This window comes from Uloborus diversus, chromosome 1, assembly GCF_026930045.1.
Source record: "Uloborus diversus isolate 005 chromosome 1, Udiv.v.3.1, whole genome shotgun sequence".
Taxonomy (NCBI): domain Eukaryota; kingdom Metazoa; phylum Arthropoda; class Arachnida; order Araneae; family Uloboridae; genus Uloborus; species Uloborus diversus.
The window spans coordinates 9,234,467-9,252,662 of record NC_072731.1 but is presented as its reverse complement, the minus strand read 5'-3'; the positions used below and the strand labels follow the sequence as shown (position 1 = coordinate 9,252,662).

The following is an 18,196-nucleotide window of genomic DNA, read 5'->3' as shown; positions in this document are numbered from 1 at the left end:
CCGAACGGTCTAGGCGCTATGCGCGTCACAGAGATCCAGATCTCCTACAGACATCATCCAGACATCCTCCGGACAGAGAGACTTTTAGCTTTATATTAGTAAAGATAAAGAAGACAGATTTGTTATACACAGGTTTCACCGCACTCATTACAATAGTGTGTAGTAGATAAGAAAAAAATAAACATCTCAAATTGTTATTTGTGTGAAAAATAAAACTTTTTTACGACCTTTTTGCTTTGCCCAATAAATAAAATGTTTTATATATCAAAATTTTAATCAATGAACTTCAATTTAGTGAATGAGTATCGTCTGCCAAGAGATTACTCATAGCCTGTCTTTTAAGCATAACTTTTGCATATTTATTAGAACAATCAGAACACAAATAATTTTTCATTACAACTTGAGCTATTGGTTTCAATATTTTGCTACAAGAAACTTTTCTTCTAGCATCAGTTATATTAAAAACAAAAAATATCTTGAATAGCATCCGTTGACGATAAATAATGATGTGAAATGCATCTTCTAAACATTTTTTTTTTAATAATTAAAAGATGAAATGTTTTTGCATCGTACAAAGTTCTTTCTTACACATTCTTGGAGCAAATCTGCTTGTTAGATAAGGAGTTATAAAGTATTCAATTTATTAAATAGAATCAAATATTTAAATAATTCCATCAACTGCTTAAAATTGAGAATAACGTGTTCAACTAATAAAAAGGGGTGAAACACTCAGGAGGTTAAAAAGGAAAGGTAGAAATTTTCTCCCTACAATTTTTAGGGAAAAACAAACTGACAGTAAGAATTTTCTCAAATTTTGCAACTGAAATATTTTTCGAATTCATTCGATTTCCATTTTTTTTTTTTTTTTTTGAGCAATCACGATTGCTTATTGCTTTCATTCGACTGTTTTGATGTCCTATCATTTTATTTTCCCACCAGCACCCTCTGCAGCACCACCGTCGACCGGCCGGCGGCTTCACGATGCTGCTCCTCTTGCGAAAGCCGTCTCCACGTTGCGCCCATATCCTACACTCACACGCATACAAACACACACCTGCAAACACACATACATACAGACAGCTGTACACACACACACACACACACACTCATGCCTGCACACAGGCACAACACACACGCACACACCTACACACACACTCATGCCTGCACACAGACACAACATACACGCACACACCTACACACACACTCATGCCTGCATACAGATACAAACACGCACGCATACATACAAATTCCTATACACACACACACACCCACACACTCATGCCTGGACACAAACACACACACACACACACACACACACACACATGTGATTGCGAAAAATATAATTTGAATTCAAAAAGTCAAAATTCAAATTAATTTATCTTTTTTTTTTTTTTTTTTGAGCAATCACGATTGCTTATTGCTTTTATTTGACTGTTTTTGGCGTCCTATCATTTTATTTTCCCACCGCCACCCTCCACACCATCACCGTCGACCGGCTCCAAACGATGATGCTCCTGTAGCGAAAGCCGTCTCCAGGTTGCATCCATGTCCTACACACACGCGCATACATACACAACTACACGCACACACACACACAACTACACACAACTACACGCACACACACACACACAAACACATACACACGCATACATACAGACACCTACACATACACACACACACACAAAAACATACACAAAACTACCCACAAATTCATGCCTGCACACAGACACAAACACATATGCCTACACACACATACACATACCCCCACACAAGCACAACCCCCCTACACAAGCACCCCCCCTACACAAGCACACATACCCCCCACACACAAACACACACGCCTACATACACACACACTCGTGATTGCGAAAAACATAATTTGAATTCAAGATGAAAAAATTCAAATTTTTTTTTTTTTTCTTTTGGCAACATTTTCACAGGGTATTGAACTTTTACCAGGTAAAACGCTTTCTAGAGCGCTTTCATTTTATTTATCTTTTTTAAAGAATGGTAAACAAAAAACAGTATGATTGTAACAGTACTAACGTATTTAAGGGGGATGTTGTCACACCAGTGAACGTCATTAGTGCTGTGAAAGGTCCGTTTTTGAGCTTACGACCATCATTAGAAATTTGTTTTTGAGAAAGACTTTTGCGCAGAAAGAGAAAAACTATTCCCTTTATGCAGAGGTCGGGACACCTTTCCCATCGGGGAGATGGTATAGGTATATTCAGTAAATTACCGCCCATTAGCCAGGGCTAAAGCAGAAATACGTGAAATACAACGCCAGCTCAGTCATTTCCAGCCGAGGACTGCAGTTTCGTGCCTATTAGCACTCATCAGCCCGGCATAGGAGTGACTGAACTGGAGGTGGAAAACCTCTTATGGAAGCCAAGAGTGCGGAACAAACTGGTAGCTAATATAGAATTAGCAGACCAGACGAGTGACCGAAGAAAACTCATTCGTCTAGTCTCTCTTCTGTCACTCGTCTGGCGTGCGCTAATTCTATATTAGCTACCAGTTTGTTTCGCACTCTTGGCTTCCTCCAGCTCAGTCACTTTCCTATGCCGGGCTGATGAGTGCTAATAAGCACGAAACTGCAGTCCTCGGCTGGAAATGACTGAGCTGGCGGTGTATTTCACGTAGATGGTATAGGTGTCCTAGGAAGAGGGTCCCCTGGATAAATTTTAAATGACGGACCTGCCGGCATAGCAGAGATTCAGGTTGAGTAATTTACAAACTTGGCGTCGACTATGTAGCTGCAGCTGTTATAATTTATCCAGCTTAATTGGAATGCTGTGATTGAATGAAGTTCAAAAAATATTATCAACGTAATTTTGCCTTTTTTTTTTTTTTTTTTGCAATCACGATTGCTTATTGCTTTCATTTGACTGTTTTTGGCGTTCCCATGATTTTATTTTTCCACCAGCACCCTCTGCAGCACCACCGTCGACCGGCCGCCTCACGATGCTGCTCCTATAGCGAAAACAGTCTCCAGGTTGCGTCAATATCCTACACTTACACGCATACATACACGCACGTACACACACATACACACAAATATATACACACAACACACACATACATACATACACCTACACACACATACACACAAACACATACACACACGCATACATACAGACACGTACACATACAGACACGTACACATACACACACGCATACATACAGACACGTACACATACAGACACGTACACATACATACAGATACCTACACATACACACACCTACACACAACTACCCACACACTCACACTGCACACAGACACGTACACACACCTACACACAACTACCCACACACTCACACTGCACACAGACACGTACACATACAGACACGTACACATACATACAGATACCTACACATACACACACCTACACACAACTACCCACACACTCACACCTGCACACAGACACAAACACACATGTCTACACACACATACACATACCTCCTACACACAAACACACATACCTCCACACACATAAACACACGCCTACATACACACACACTCGTGATTGCGAAAAACATAATTTGAATTCATGAGGTCAAAATTCAATTTTTTTTTGAGCAATCACGATAGCTTATTGCTTTCGTTTGACTGTTTTTGATATTCCTATCATTTTTCTCACCGCCACCCTCCGCAGCATCACCGTCGACCGGGTCCTCATGATGCTGCACCTCCAGCGAAAACCGTCTCCAGGGTTTCGTCAATATCCTACACTTATACGCATACATACACGCACCTACACACATATACATATATACACCTACACACACACATACATAGACCTACACACATACTCAAACACATGCACACACAAACACACACACACACATACACACAACTACCCACACACTCATGCCTGCACACAGACACAAACACACATGCCTACACACACACACACACATACCCCCACACACAAACACACACGCTTACATATACACACACTCGTGATTGCGAAAAACATTTGAATTCAGGATGACAAAATTAATTTTTTTTTTTTTTTTTTTTTTTTTTTTTTGAATTGGTAAAATATCAGTCAGAATCAAAGCCTTGGAAATCATTACATGCGTCTTAATTAAATTTAGTTTCAAGCAAACAAATTATATGTAATAACTAAAAATATTTTTTCTCTTTGCGTTGTGATTTCAAAAATAATAATAATTTTAAAAAAAAAAACAGACTGCATAAAATCTTATTGTGCTTGAAAATAAGTAGAAAAAATTAAAGAGGCATATAACACAGCTAAATCCTAATTTTGAAAAAGCTTAATAACCTACCTTCCACAACATTGCAAATCCCTTTTCCTCAGCAACTACATAATAGACTCCTTGCACCGACAACTTAATGCCCATGGCACGAAAGAAAAAAAAACGAGCAAATTCTGCTCGCGCCTCGACAACAGCGCATCCGAATAAAAAAAGAACGATTATTATTAAAAGCTAGGGAGATGCGAGCCATTTCTGATAACCCCGCAGTCAGGTGGCCAACACGGACAGCTTCATCGCCATCGCTTCTGTTTGTCTCCGAGACGTATATCTTTTATCGGAAGATGAGTCAAAGGAAGGTTAAAACAAACGAGAGTGGGAATCTGGGTCTGAAGCAGAGGTCTGAAGCAGTTTCTTTTCTCTTTTTAATGGAAAGATGCACGGGCTTATTTTTGAATCTTTTTTTTTTTCCGGTTGAGCCTAGGCGCCTCGCAAAGAGGGAACGTTTTTTTCAACATCCCCCTACAAAAAAAATTTGACAAAACCATTCTGGACAAAAGTTTTCCCGCTTTTTTCCATTGCATTAAAAGTTTTAAAATACAAAAAAAAAAAAAAAAAGAAAAAAGAAAGAGAGAAAATTAATTTGAATTCTGAAATTTTGAACACAAATTATGTTTTTCGCAATCACGAACTGAGACAGGACCCTACTCATTGGAGTTATTGTTTCTAGAAACGGCTCCTGTCCCCCCCCCCCCCCCCAAGTCTGCCTCTCCTCCTAGGCGGTTACTTGTGCATAGTTGTGTGTGTGCGTAGACCTGTGTGTATGCACGTAGGTGTGTGTGAGTGTATGTGTGTGAAGTCGTGTGTGTGTATGTGTGGGAAATCGTGTGTGTGTGTGAACGTGCGTGTGTGTAGGACATGGACGCCTCCGACCAGGAGAAGCGGGTAGCTCAAAACCGGAGCAGCCGCGCCGCGCCGCCAGCAGAGGACGGTGGGCGGTGGTGCTGCATAGGCTTCTGGTCCAAGTTGGAAAAGGCACGGACACCAAAAACGGTCAAATGAGAACAATAAGCAACCGTGATTGCTCAAAAAAAAAAAAAAAAAAAAAAAATCAATAGTTGATAAAACAAACTTATTCTCATTGAAGTAACATTTTTTTTTTGTCAAAATATCCTATATACAGCAGGCAGGGGGGGGGGGGGTAAAATATCTTCAATAAAAGTGAAATAGTTCAGATAACGCACCTTTTTCGCAAATGAATAAACTGGAAATTTTTCTTGAAAATTACTATACATAAAAAGAGAAAAATGTATTGTTCAATAGAACTTGCATTGAAATGCTACTTTCCATATTTTGGCAGTAAATTTGTACCTTAAACTTAAAGTGGCAGTTAAAATATTTTTAATTAAAAATTTTCTCATTGAATTAAATACAAGAAGCAACTAGCAATTAAGTTTAAAAATTCATTACTGCTAAAATTTAAAAAGAGCGAAATTAAGTAACATTGAAAAGTAACTTTTTCTAAATAGTATAATAAAATATATCGCAACTACCTTTTTGTTAAAACATTAGCTAATTTTGAAAAGAAACTTCTTCCATATTTTTGATGCAATCTTTCAATAGTAGGGCAGGTGAATCATAGATGAGATAATTCATCTTTTTCAAATTGAAGAAATTGGAAATTAATTTTGAAAATTACAGAACATATAAAAAACACTATGTATTTCGTAATAAACTTTGTATTGAAAGTATACTTTTTATTTTTAGCAGTAAATCTGTACCTTCAAATAAAGTGGAAAATTTTCCCTTTTTTTTTCTCGGGCAAAGGGAAGAATAAATATTTTTCCCAATGAAATATTTTCTATTCGATTATGAAATTTATTTTTGATCATATGAATGAGTAATTAAAAGGATAAACGAATAAATAAAAAGGTAACGCAACAATAAACGAATAATGAAATAAATTTGTTAATTAATACACAAAAAATAAATGAGCAAATAAAATAGTGAACGAATGAGAAAATTAGTGAATGAATGAATAAATGAGCGAATTATTAAATGATGAAATGTAAATGAAATAGTAAATAAGTGAGTTGTTAAATGAAGGAACGGAAATGAAGGAATAAATAAGTGAAAAATTAAACGACGGAATTTAAATGCAGCAATTAATAAATGAATACGTAAGGGTTTTAGTAAATGATGAAATAATTAAATGAAATTAACTACCTCATTTTGCCCTGAAAGCACTTGACTGATTGAGCAAAAAAATTCAAATAAAAAAATCTTAGTATCAACGAAATAAATACTGCACCTGATATTAGAAGGTCTTAAATACGATTTAAAATGTTAATAACAAGAAATTTATTATTTGATAATAACCAAAATAATTTTTGGCTTACAGCAAAATATTATAATATGAGTATCAATTTTTGAAAATTGCTTTTTTATCATTTGCTTTGATCTTTAGAGGTAATTTTTTCCTGACTGGAATCGACTACATGTGTTTCTATGTAATTAAAATATTACCAGATAGGTGGCGCTATAAACAGAGTAAATATTTCACCATTCCACTTTGCTTCACATTCCCCTACTACTAGTTGAAAAGAGAAAAATTAGGTATGGGGCGGTGGGGTACGTTGGACCGTGGGGCATGTTGGAACGGTCTCAATTATTTTAACGCTATTAATATTTTTATATTTTTCTTTATGACTAACAAATAGCACCTATGGTCCTACAAATCCTATAATGAAATCACGTGGTACAGTTATATTAAACTAATTTTATTCCAGAAATTATTATTTCAGTTGTCCTGAGTAATTTTCGGAAAACTGCAACCATTATTTTTTTTAATGGTTTTCATCAAGATTGCAGAAAAAAAATTGAACTCCTTTCTGAAAGTAAGTTCTTTTAGTTCTCAATAATAGGCAATTTTTCTATTTTTTGTCAAAAAGAAAAAAAAATATGACATCACTTTTTTAGTCCAAGAAGGTGGGGTAGGTTGGTCCACATTTTGTGGGGCACGTTGGACCGGACCAAACAACCGGACCACATAAATTTAAAAAAAAAAAATTCTCTTAATTGTCAATAATTATAACACTATTCTAAGTATTTGCATATTATAGATTCATTTTGTTTCATGTTACACATGTTTCGAAATAATAATAATAACTTAAGGCAAAAAAGCAAAATTATTTAACAAAAATTATGCTAAATTAATTTTACCAAAAGATTCATTTCATATCTGCACTTTTTTACAATTTATATTTTCGAATATACTTCTAAATTTTCCCAGACAATTGTTTTCTGAGAGTAAAATATGCAATACAATGTATTAAACAAAAGTGTCTGCGCCAATATGCAAATGCGCTGTCCGCAGAGGGCAGCACAGGTGACTGTAGACATAAAACGGCTAAGCTCCATGAGAAGAAAAAATTCCTACCTGATGTATCTTAACCATATTTGGACACTCGTCCATTACACTGCACGTTACAGTACTTTCATAAAACCAAGAACGGTTTCAATTTTATTTATAACTAGTGGTACCCGCACGGCTCTGCCCGTAATAGAAAAATTAAAAGGTCTTTTGGTTCGCCTGTGTATTTACAAATAATGTATGGTGAATTTTCAAGCCAATTGGCTTGTGCCCATGTTGCGGTTCCGCGTTATGATCATTTCGTATCTCGACAATTGGCTTGTGCCCATGTTACGGTTCCACGTTATGATAATTTCGTAATTAATTCGTCCATCTTACGATAATTTTGTTCTTAAAATTGGAATAGAAAAAGAACCACATCGAATTTTCGAAAAATCGCTTTGGGGTGCACACCCCCACGCTACATACTAACTTTGTGCCAAATTTCATGAAAATCGGTCGAACGGTTTAGGCGCTATGCGCGTCACAGACATCCTATACAGATATCCAGACATCCTCCGGACAGAGAGACTTTCAGTTTTATTATTAGTAAAGACTAGTGGTACCCGCATGGCTTTGCCAGTAGTAGAAAATTAAAAGGTCATCTGGTTCGCCTGTATATTTACAAATAATGGATGATGAATTTCTCGCCAATTGGCTATGTTCATTCGCTCTCCCGTTCCACGTCATGATAATTCCGTAATGTTCTTAAAATTGAAATAGAAAAAGAACAAAATCTAATTTTCGAAACATCGCTTCGAGGTGCACACCCCCATGCTACAAACTAACTTTGTGCCAAGTTTCATGAAAATCGGCCGAACGGTTTAGGCGCTATGCGCGTCACAGACATCCTCCGGACAGAGAGACTTCCAGCTATATTATTAGTAACTAGTGGCACCCGCACGGCTTCGCCCGTAATAGAAAAATTAAAGGTCTTTTGGTTCGCTTGTATATTTACAAATGATGTATGGTGAATTTTCTCGCCAATTGGCTTGTACCGACGTTACAGTTCCACGTTATGATAATTTCGTATCTCGCCAATTGGCTTGTGCCCATGTTACGATTCCACGTTATGATAATTTCGTAATTTATGATAGTTTTTTTTTTCTTAAAATTTGAATAAAAAAAGAACCACATCGAATTTTCGAAAAATCGCTTCGAGGTGCACACCCCCATGCTACATACTAACTTTGTGCCAAATTTCATGAAAATCGGCCGAACGGTTTAAGCGCTATGCGCGTCACAGACATCCTACGGACATCCTACAGACATCCTACAGACATCCTCCGGACAGAGAGACTTACTGCTTTATTATTAGTAAAGAAGATGATAATTTCGTATCTCGCCAATTGGCTTGTGCCCATATTACGGTTCCACGTTATGATAATTTCGTAATTTATGATAGTTTTTTTTCTTAAAATTGGAATAAAAAAAGAACCACATCGAATTTTCGAAAAATCGCTTCGAGGTGCACACCCCCATGCTACATACTAACTTTGTGCCAAATTTCATGAAAATCGGCCGAACGGTTTAGGCGCTATGCGCGTCACAGACATCCTACAGATATCCTACAGACATCCTACAGACATCCTACAGACATCCAGACATCTAGACATCCTCCGGACAGAGAGACTTTCTGCTTTATTATTAGTAAAGAAGATGTTATTTTATTTTAATTTACTGTACATACGCTAAGTTAAATATAATACTTAAGTAAATCCTAGTGTTCTTGACTACAATCATTACAAGAGCAAACAAAAAGTTTTTTGCTAAAGAAGCATTCTACATAGAAACAAAATAAAACAAATCTTTACTAATAATAAAGCTGAAAGTCTCTCTGTCCGGAGGATGTCTGGATGTCTGGATATCTGTAGGATGTCCGTAGGATGTCTGTAGGATGTCTGTGACGCGCATAGCGCCTAAACCGTTCGGCCGATTTTCATGAAATTTGGCACAAAGTTAGTATGTAGCATGGGGGTGTGCACCTCGAAGCGATTTTTCAAAAATTCGATGTTGTTCTTTTTTTATTCCAATTTTAAGAAAAAAAAATATCATAAATTACGAAATTATCATAACGTGGAACCGTAACATGGGCACAAGCCAATTGGCGAGATACAAAATTATCATAACGTGGAACTGTAACGTCGGTACAAACCAATTGGCGAGAAAATTCACCATACATTATTTGTAAATATACAAGCGAACCAAAAGACCTTTTAATTTGCTATTACGGGCGAAGCCGTGCGGGTACCACTAGTAATTGAATAAAGGAATAAAAAGTATATTTAGACTTAAGATTATCTAATTTTATTTTTATATTTGATTTTAAAACGAAAAGATATGCAAGCTTAAAGCAGTCAATTTTATTGTACTTTTTTAGCCTACTTTCCCAGTAAAAGTCAGAAAAAGAAGAAAAAAGCATGAAAGAAGGCTTAATGCATCTTAAAAATATCGTGAAAAACAAAAAAAAGTCAAAAATAAATAAAATAATTAAATAAATATTGAAAAATTAAAAATTGGAAAGTAGGGTATTGAGATGGGGAAAAATGTCTGTCGGTCTGTCTGTCTGTCGGTCTGTCTGTCGGTCTGTCTGTCTGTCCCCCCCTAATAACTTTTGAATGAATAGTCCGATTCGAACAAACTTTTTTTTGTTCGAAAGATCTCGGCGAGGACACCTCATTCCCATATTTCACTTTTTGATTTGAACTATTTTTTGTTCAATTTTGAACAGTTCAAAAAAACTTAACATTAGCGCCTACGGGGAAATTCAAAGCAATTCCGAACTGTGAGGCGAATTTGCTTCAAACCAACTTTGTAGGAAAAAGCTTTTGATAAAAAACTTGTATATAAGATATCTTTTTGATTTGAACAATTTTCCGTTCAATTTTGAACAGTTCAAATCCCTTAACATTAGCGCCTACGGGGAAACTGAAAGTCAATGTAGATTCCGTACTTGAAGGCGGATTTACTTCAAACAAACTTTGTTGGAAATAGCTCTTGACGACCTACTCCCGACTCCGACTCCGAGAATTTAGGGGGACCTGACACCGACTCTGACTCCTGTTCCCGACAATTAATCGGACTCCGACTCCCCGACTTCGACTCTGACTTCGTAGCTTTGGCAAACATTTATACACGGAGGACAAATGACTGACTCCGATTCTTGGATATTCGACTCCGACTCTTTTATCCCAAAATGAGATTGACTCCGACTCCGACTCCGCTGCTGTGGTTTTAACTGTGAAATAATTATTGTTGATATGATTTGTTTTTATTTTCACGCTAAAGTTTTAATTTAGGTATTTAGTTTTCGGTGAATAAACTCGAAAAATATGCGCAGAAGATTTTTTTTTTTTGACAATGAAAATTATTTCTTTAAGTTGACATTTTATTGTTTTTTTTATTTTGGTAAGTGCATTAATTCGTTTAAAAAATTATTTTCGGCAACAGGGGAAAAAGAAACGATTTTTTTTTATATGATGTATTTATTTTAATGAACTTATTATTATTTTTTCGTTTTGAAAGCTGTTAAAAAAATTTTTTTAATGGAAAAAAGTGTATTAGCTGCTTTGCTTAAAAGGTGCTGCTATTTTATTCGTTCGTTTTTTTGAAGAAAAGTAAGGAATATTTTATTCCTAGAAATCAGCTTAAAATATTTAAAAAAATATGTTTGAAAAAATTTGCGATTTTAGCTATTTTTGAGAATATTGATCAGGTACTAGAAAGTAGTATGGGTATACGGGAAAGTAGGCTCGTCTAGTTCTAGACGGAACTTCTTGTCTTTGAAATAAATGGTATTAGTATAACAGGATTCTTTTCTTTTTGGAGTTGTATCATGCAATGGAATAAAGAAAAAAGACCTCCCCCCCCCCCCAGCAAATAATGATGTACAGTCGGATCCCGCTACAACGCGATCCGACAAACGCGAAATGGATATAACGCGAGTTTTTCATGAGTAATGAATTTTTTAGTGCGGACACAAATTACTCGCATGCAACATGAAATTTTTCGGAAAAGAGCGGCGGAGAGTTAGAATGGGCTTCGTTGACGCTAAATATTGGTTTTGTGAATGGTTTTTCACCCCATAAACATCACTGAAAGCGGAAGTTCACCCACTGTATTAGTCTAAACAACGCTTTGCTTTAGTTTATACAAATAACCGCTCCGATTCTTAGCTTTTTTTTTTTTTTTTCATTTTACATATGAACAATGCTAAAATACGTTATGATAACATTCTGATCGCGCTGCATAAACCTTCTTCATTTTTCAAATTATAAATATATTTACTATATCTATACTGTTAAGGGCTGTAATAATGCTATACTGTAAGTACCATACTGCTTTATTTTAAGTTTCTCTCCCCCATTAATCACTGATTTTGTGCTAAATTACAGAATTTTATGCCAAATAATAACGCTTTTTCTAAAATGCAGAAAAAGTCGGTTCTTTGTAAAAGACATTGCAATATATAGTTAATAAATGGTTTGAAACAATATGAGGGGCGTGTACAAACGTCTGAAACAATGGGGTACGCTTATAAAAAATTGCTAAACATACCTTGTTCCACAACGCGAAATTCCGACTTACGCGAGGTGTCTTGGAACGCATCCCTCGCGTAAGTCGGGACTCGACTGTAACTTTACAATAAAGTGACACATGACTTATCCTTCCGAAACCCAGTCCAATAAAAGTGCTACTTCCAAAGCTGTGGAATAGCACTTTTATATTCCCAGATATCATTAACACATGTTTAGTTAACTTCAATATTGTCTCATGAATATTCAATAATTGATTTTTCTTTTGATTTTTTAAAAAATAATAGTGTACTAATGGTAAATGCTTATTACTGTTTTCAAGATGATTTATAAATTAAAATCAATTTAATATGCTATATTCATCTTTAAACATTATATTTTTCACTCTACACACAAAAGATATTAAAATGTAGTTACAACATTTGATAGTATATATCAGCGGTTCCCAACCGGCGGTTCGCGAACCCCTGGGGGTTCGTGAGAAGTTTTCAGGGGGTTCGCAAAAAAAAAATTGTAATAGCGGAACTTTAAAACATGCCTGTTTCTGATGAAGTCTCATATTCAAGCGGTTTCAAGCAAAGTTTGTTCCTTTTTTTTTCATTTGTGTCTCGCACAATCGATACTCTTAGCCTGAAAATATTTGCATAGTTGCTGACATATATTACATTTAAGGAATAAAGTCTGTCATTGCAAAGCGCCGGCTATAGCACTTTCATAATGGATAGCCCTGAAGCCGTGTCGAAAGAGCTCTACTCATGCAATATGCATACTATGTTCTCAGATAAAAGAATTTCAAAGCTTTCGTTTCCTTAGAAGCTTTTGATCCGAAAGACTAATTAAACTTGATGAAAACGTTAGATGGATCATATGCGAGCGTCTCAAATATTTTGATGTTTAGTTTATCATTCGAGTCCAACGAAGAGCTACTTATATTGTACTGTGCATAGAAATGAGATCGCCCTGTTGTTTGTTGCTAATTTTGACACTATATTGTAGATCTAGACCACAATATTTCGAGTTTTAGTATCGAAAAAAGGGAAAGAATGGCTAGCAACCCAGAAATACAACAGGAAATATGAAAATTTAGAAAATTTTTGTGGGTGAAGATTTGGCAGTGTGATGTTTACGCAGCAAAAAAAATCAACACAATTAAATGCAACTTAATTTGCGCTATATATGGAATATATAGCGCTTCATAAATATACTAAGAAATTTATGAAATTTGTGTAGAAGATTTTTCTTGTAGTAAGTGAGCTTAAAAATATTTGTTGTGTTATACATTACCTTTTGTGTAAAAATGAGAGTAAATGCGTGTATCGAAAAATGAACGCTTCTATTATTTTTCAATATACGAATTTTACTCTACACATATAGAATAATCACAAGAAAATTCTTCAGCAATGACACGATTAATGTACGCAGTAAATCTTATAGTAAAACAGTTATGCTCATAGTCCTTTTCAAGAAGACATAAACCTAGAGATCTTTCTCATTTTACTGGAAGAAAAAACTTCATTTAGTTATCCCTGAGAGATATTTTAAAGATCATTCTTTAACTGACTTTGGATTTAGTTATAGAGGTAAATGTACCCCTGTGTCAGAAAAAGACACTTTAAATTTTATTACCATTTGGAATACGTTTCTGTTTTTATGTAAAGAAGGATTTTCTTCATAAACAGCGATAACTGCTGAAACAGATTAAATGTAAGATTGAAACCGTCAAATATTTCAGCCAAACTTTTTAGAGCGTCTTTGTTCCACAAAATATCCTATTTTCAAAATTTTTTCAAAGTTGATCGAAGCTCAACACAGAATAATCACTGTGTTTATTTTTTGGTAAATTTGTTTTGCATTCACTTTCTAGCGATCATTTTAGATCGTAGCAATATTTGTACTTATATATTTTGGAATTAATGTTTTATAAACTATGGAGCAGCATCAAACAAAAAAAAAGTCTTACATTTTATTGTCTGTGTGGGTGTTCTTTTTTTTTTTTTTTTTTTCTTGTTACTTATTACCTAAGTACTCAAGGGGTTCGCCAACTTCTTTCGGCGTATGGAAGGGGTTCGCAAGGGGGAAAAGGTTGGGAACCGCTGGTATATATCATTAAAATTATAACAAATGTTATTTGCGTTACGCGGTCCAACGTACCCTACCCGTGGGGCACGTTGCTCCACTTTACAAGGTTCCGTTAAAAAATTAATATAAAAGTTTATCAATTCAACATTTCAAAAAAAAAAAAAAAAATCTGTGGTTTTGAGAAGTGTTTAGTGAAAGTTATTGTAGAAAATCAAACTGCTCATTAAATTTTTTGATGAGATAAAAAATGATTAGTAAAAAAGCGGACCAACGTGCCCCACCTCCCCTTAATTTGGAAAAGATGCATTTTCTATATTTTATGATATAATAGCTTATTACTACTCTTAGTTAAAAAGGAAAAATCAGGCAATTTCAGAAAATATACCTTAAGAAAAAAAAATTAATAACGTTATAATAAATAAACAACGTTGTAATGAATAAATAACAGTAAAAATATAAGTAAAAAATTAACTATCGGGACTAAAATAGGAAAGGTAAACAACACCTGCCATTAAGGAAACGTTAAGTTTTTTTGTGTTTTCATGCAAGGAAATAGAAAGCCAAACACAGTAAAACATCGATTCCGCGGCACTTGCTGCTCCTCCAGCAGTGATAAAAACATGTGTTTATCATTATCAATTTTAAAAGACATTGGCACGTACTTGTCTTTAGCAAATTATCTCGGACTCACGTTTCGCAAGAAAGATGGGGAGATTAGGAAATTCGATATTGGCTAATAATAACCCATTGCTTCGTCAACGAAGATGATCATGACATCAGCTGACGTCACGACACGGGGAAGCTGTGTTGCAGTAGTGAGTACGGGCAGGGCTATTGCTCTAGAATTTGTTAACAAGTAAGGTTTCGTTTACAAGAATGAATGTTTACAATATTTTGATGCTTGTTGCTAAATTCGTTGAAGGTTATTTAATTAACTAGAAAATCGCCCGTCAATGTATGACCGGGGAAAATTGCTTCTGCATTTGAACGAAGCAAAATTGCCTGTTTGCGGATATTTTGATAGTTGAAATTTTAATCCTAATTCCGGTGGGTTTACCCTAAACTCCAGTTGGTAGCGTTCATTGTTGACCACTTTTTCCTTTATTCATTCCCCTGAAATGCCACAGCCTTACCAGTAAAACAGTTAAGTGACCGAATCCAGTTCAGCCTCGTCAATATAAAGCAACTCCCTGCATGTCAAACATTACAAAAACATATTATCAGAGTATCATGCCATGGAGCAAGTTTCATTGTTGATGACGCCAGGAGCGTTACTCGATGATTGGCTATTATATACATCAGGATGTTTACAATGTTTTTTGCATTTTGAACTTTTAAGTTTTTTTTTCGTATGTTTTTGTTGGAATATTTGCTGCTGTAGAGCTTATCAACCATTTAGTTCTCAAAACGCAGGTTTCATTCATATCGTGCTCTCTTCTTACCCTTCTCATGCAGTATCACCTAAATATAGTTGTGCCACCGAGAGAAGGCGGACGAACTGGAAGCAAGAAAAGACCACTACATTTTCGTTGATCATATCTACTACAAAATGAAGTGGTCTGTTTCCGCTTTTAGTTCATCCGCCATTTCTCCGTGGCACAACTATCATAAGGTATTTTTTTTAATATTTTCATATAAAAGCTACACTTCAAGTTTAACTAAAAACCTACACTCAAGCTATAGGAATTTGTTTTTTCTTTTTGTTTTAAATGAAAGATTCTCACTGTTTACATTAAATCATATTCTGATTCAATACTCTTTTACTTAATTCTTGAGCTAATTAAGCGAACAAACACCTATATTCCTAAAACTTTAATAAGTTTTAATATTTGTCATGAAACTGCTTGATATGTTTTTAGACCACAATTTTACGTTGCACAAAATTGGGTGTTTATCTAATGCGAAAAACAAAACTTTATGGGAGAAGGCTAAACAATTTAGTATTATTCAGAAAATTACCGCCCATTAGCCAGGGCTAAAGCAGAAATACATATTAATTTAATAATACCATATTATTTTGACCGCCTCCTGTAATACTTTGTTTCTGCCACTTAACTACTTTTCAAAGTCATTCACTCTACAATACAGTTTTCATCGATTACTTCATGTCATCGTGGTTGCAGTTTTTACACCTTATTCTTGAAAAACATCTTTAAGAAAATCAAATAGTTCTGCTTCGAACAAATTTAAGTCGTTCGGGCCACAGATTTTGCAAAGAGAGAGAAGTATTTGAAAATGGGAGGGGGAAGAATCTGGAATTCGTCACCTTGTTTTGTGTATTGGATTCTTAAGAATTATTCGGGTCAGTTTTGCTATTTTTAGACGAGTTGGTAAAATTGCATACTGCATGTGGTCGGCTACATGTGATCTTAAAGTACGATTTGCTTCCTGGTAAAGATCATTGTTCTTTTCCAGAGATGTGGGAAAAAAAAACTTTTTTTTTTTCAGTTTTCTTCTGGAAAATGGAAAAAAAAATGGAAAAAATAATTTTTTTATGAATAAAAACAGGGTTTCTTAATAACTCTGTTTTTCTTGGAACATATAACGGGTTAAGTATTAGAAAACATATGTAATCCAGACATCTTTCTCTGCTTGACAGAAATACACATACAGGTAAGTTTAACTAGAAAAAAAAAACCTTTTCATTTTATAGCTGAGAGCTTTCTTGGTCAAACACCAGAAATAAGTCAAATTATTTAAAGGATTTTAAGAGCAATTTCTTCGATATTCAATAGAGATAAATATTTTGTAGGATAATTTCATGACTACAAATCATATTAAACAACTCTTGCAGTGTTGTTTAATATGATTTGTTGTTTGCAACAACAGCATGAACATAATGTGTTCGTGCCGTTGTTGTATCATTGGCACTATAAGGGAAAAAAAGGGACGTTCTTGACAATATAATTTGGGTTTTTAAATTGTGCAATAATTTTCTTGACCGTGCAGAGATGGCGCACAAATGGCGCCCCACGTACATAATTTATACAAGATGCTGAAGAGGAAGGAAAATGTTCCTCATCTTCCTTACCCGTTGTAACTGTTCAACAAGCGACACACAGGATTTTCGAGCCAACAGATTTAATGAATACGCAACCCGCATGTACTCCCTTCTTAATAGTCTAAGGCATCGAACCCAAAACCCTCTGATCCTGCGCTCGATACCTTAATTACTAAGGGGGCTTGTTCGCAAAAATCTATTAATTTAAGTTTCGATTTAAGTTTCTGTTCAGCTAGACTTCAAAGTAATACGATTCCAACTAGGAAACCATACGACCAAAAAAATTCGAAACAAAAATTCAAATTGGTAGCAATTGGAAGATTATCGGAAAACATGTATATGGCACATACATTATGTGCCCTCATGGCCCCGTTATCGAAATATGAGGTCTAAAAGTCTGCCAAAATTTAAGTAAAGTCGCCAAATTTAGCGAGTTTCGTTCAGAAATGGAAGGTACGGCGTGAATTCAGGATCAGCATCTGGCAAGACATCTCATTGCTATTTTTGTTCTTTACCAAAGGGCGTGAAAGATGTTTTAAATTAATTTTTTACTTGGGGGTGCATAACGTGGGGGGGGGGGGGGATCGTGGCGGCACAGACTGAACCATTAAAGTTTTTAGGGGAGTGTTTTCAGGGGTATTTTTTCTCGTCGTGGGTTCTGTTTTTGGGGAGGTCTTCAAGAAATTAGTGTGGCGAAGCACTATCGATCTTGGGGGAAATAGGCATCCCTGCTTTACTTGTGTGTGTGAAAGTTAAGAACCCTAAATTTTTCCAGAGGAACGACAACTTTAAATCAAGATTAAACTTAGGTTTTATCTAATTATTTATGATAAAAACACCGCTTAAGGGGGTAGACCCTCCTGGTATTTGAAAAATAAATGTATTTACATGTACCTGCAAAAATGTAGTATGGTAGGGAAGGGAGACGCGGGGGAGCGTCGTCAC

The 18,196-nt window shown here is 35.5% G+C and overlaps 1 protein-coding gene across 2 annotated transcripts in view; it reads right to left on the bottom strand.

Moving 5' to 3' along the window:
- LOC129227930 (rap guanine nucleotide exchange factor 4-like) overlaps positions 1-18,196 on the bottom strand; it is a 196,090-nt gene that overhangs the window by 128,678 nt on the left and 49,216 nt on the right. The window contains exon 1 of one of the 2 annotated variants that reach the window (XM_054862561.1): positions 4,297-4,524. The exons of the other annotated variant lie outside the window; for it this stretch is intronic. Within the exon in view, the coding sequence (XP_054718536.1) occupies positions 4,297-4,371 (75 nt within the window). The 5' untranslated portion in view covers positions 4,372-4,524. Of the gene's footprint in view, positions 1-4,296; positions 4,525-18,196 lie in introns of those variants that run through there. 2 annotated transcript variants of the gene reach the window in all.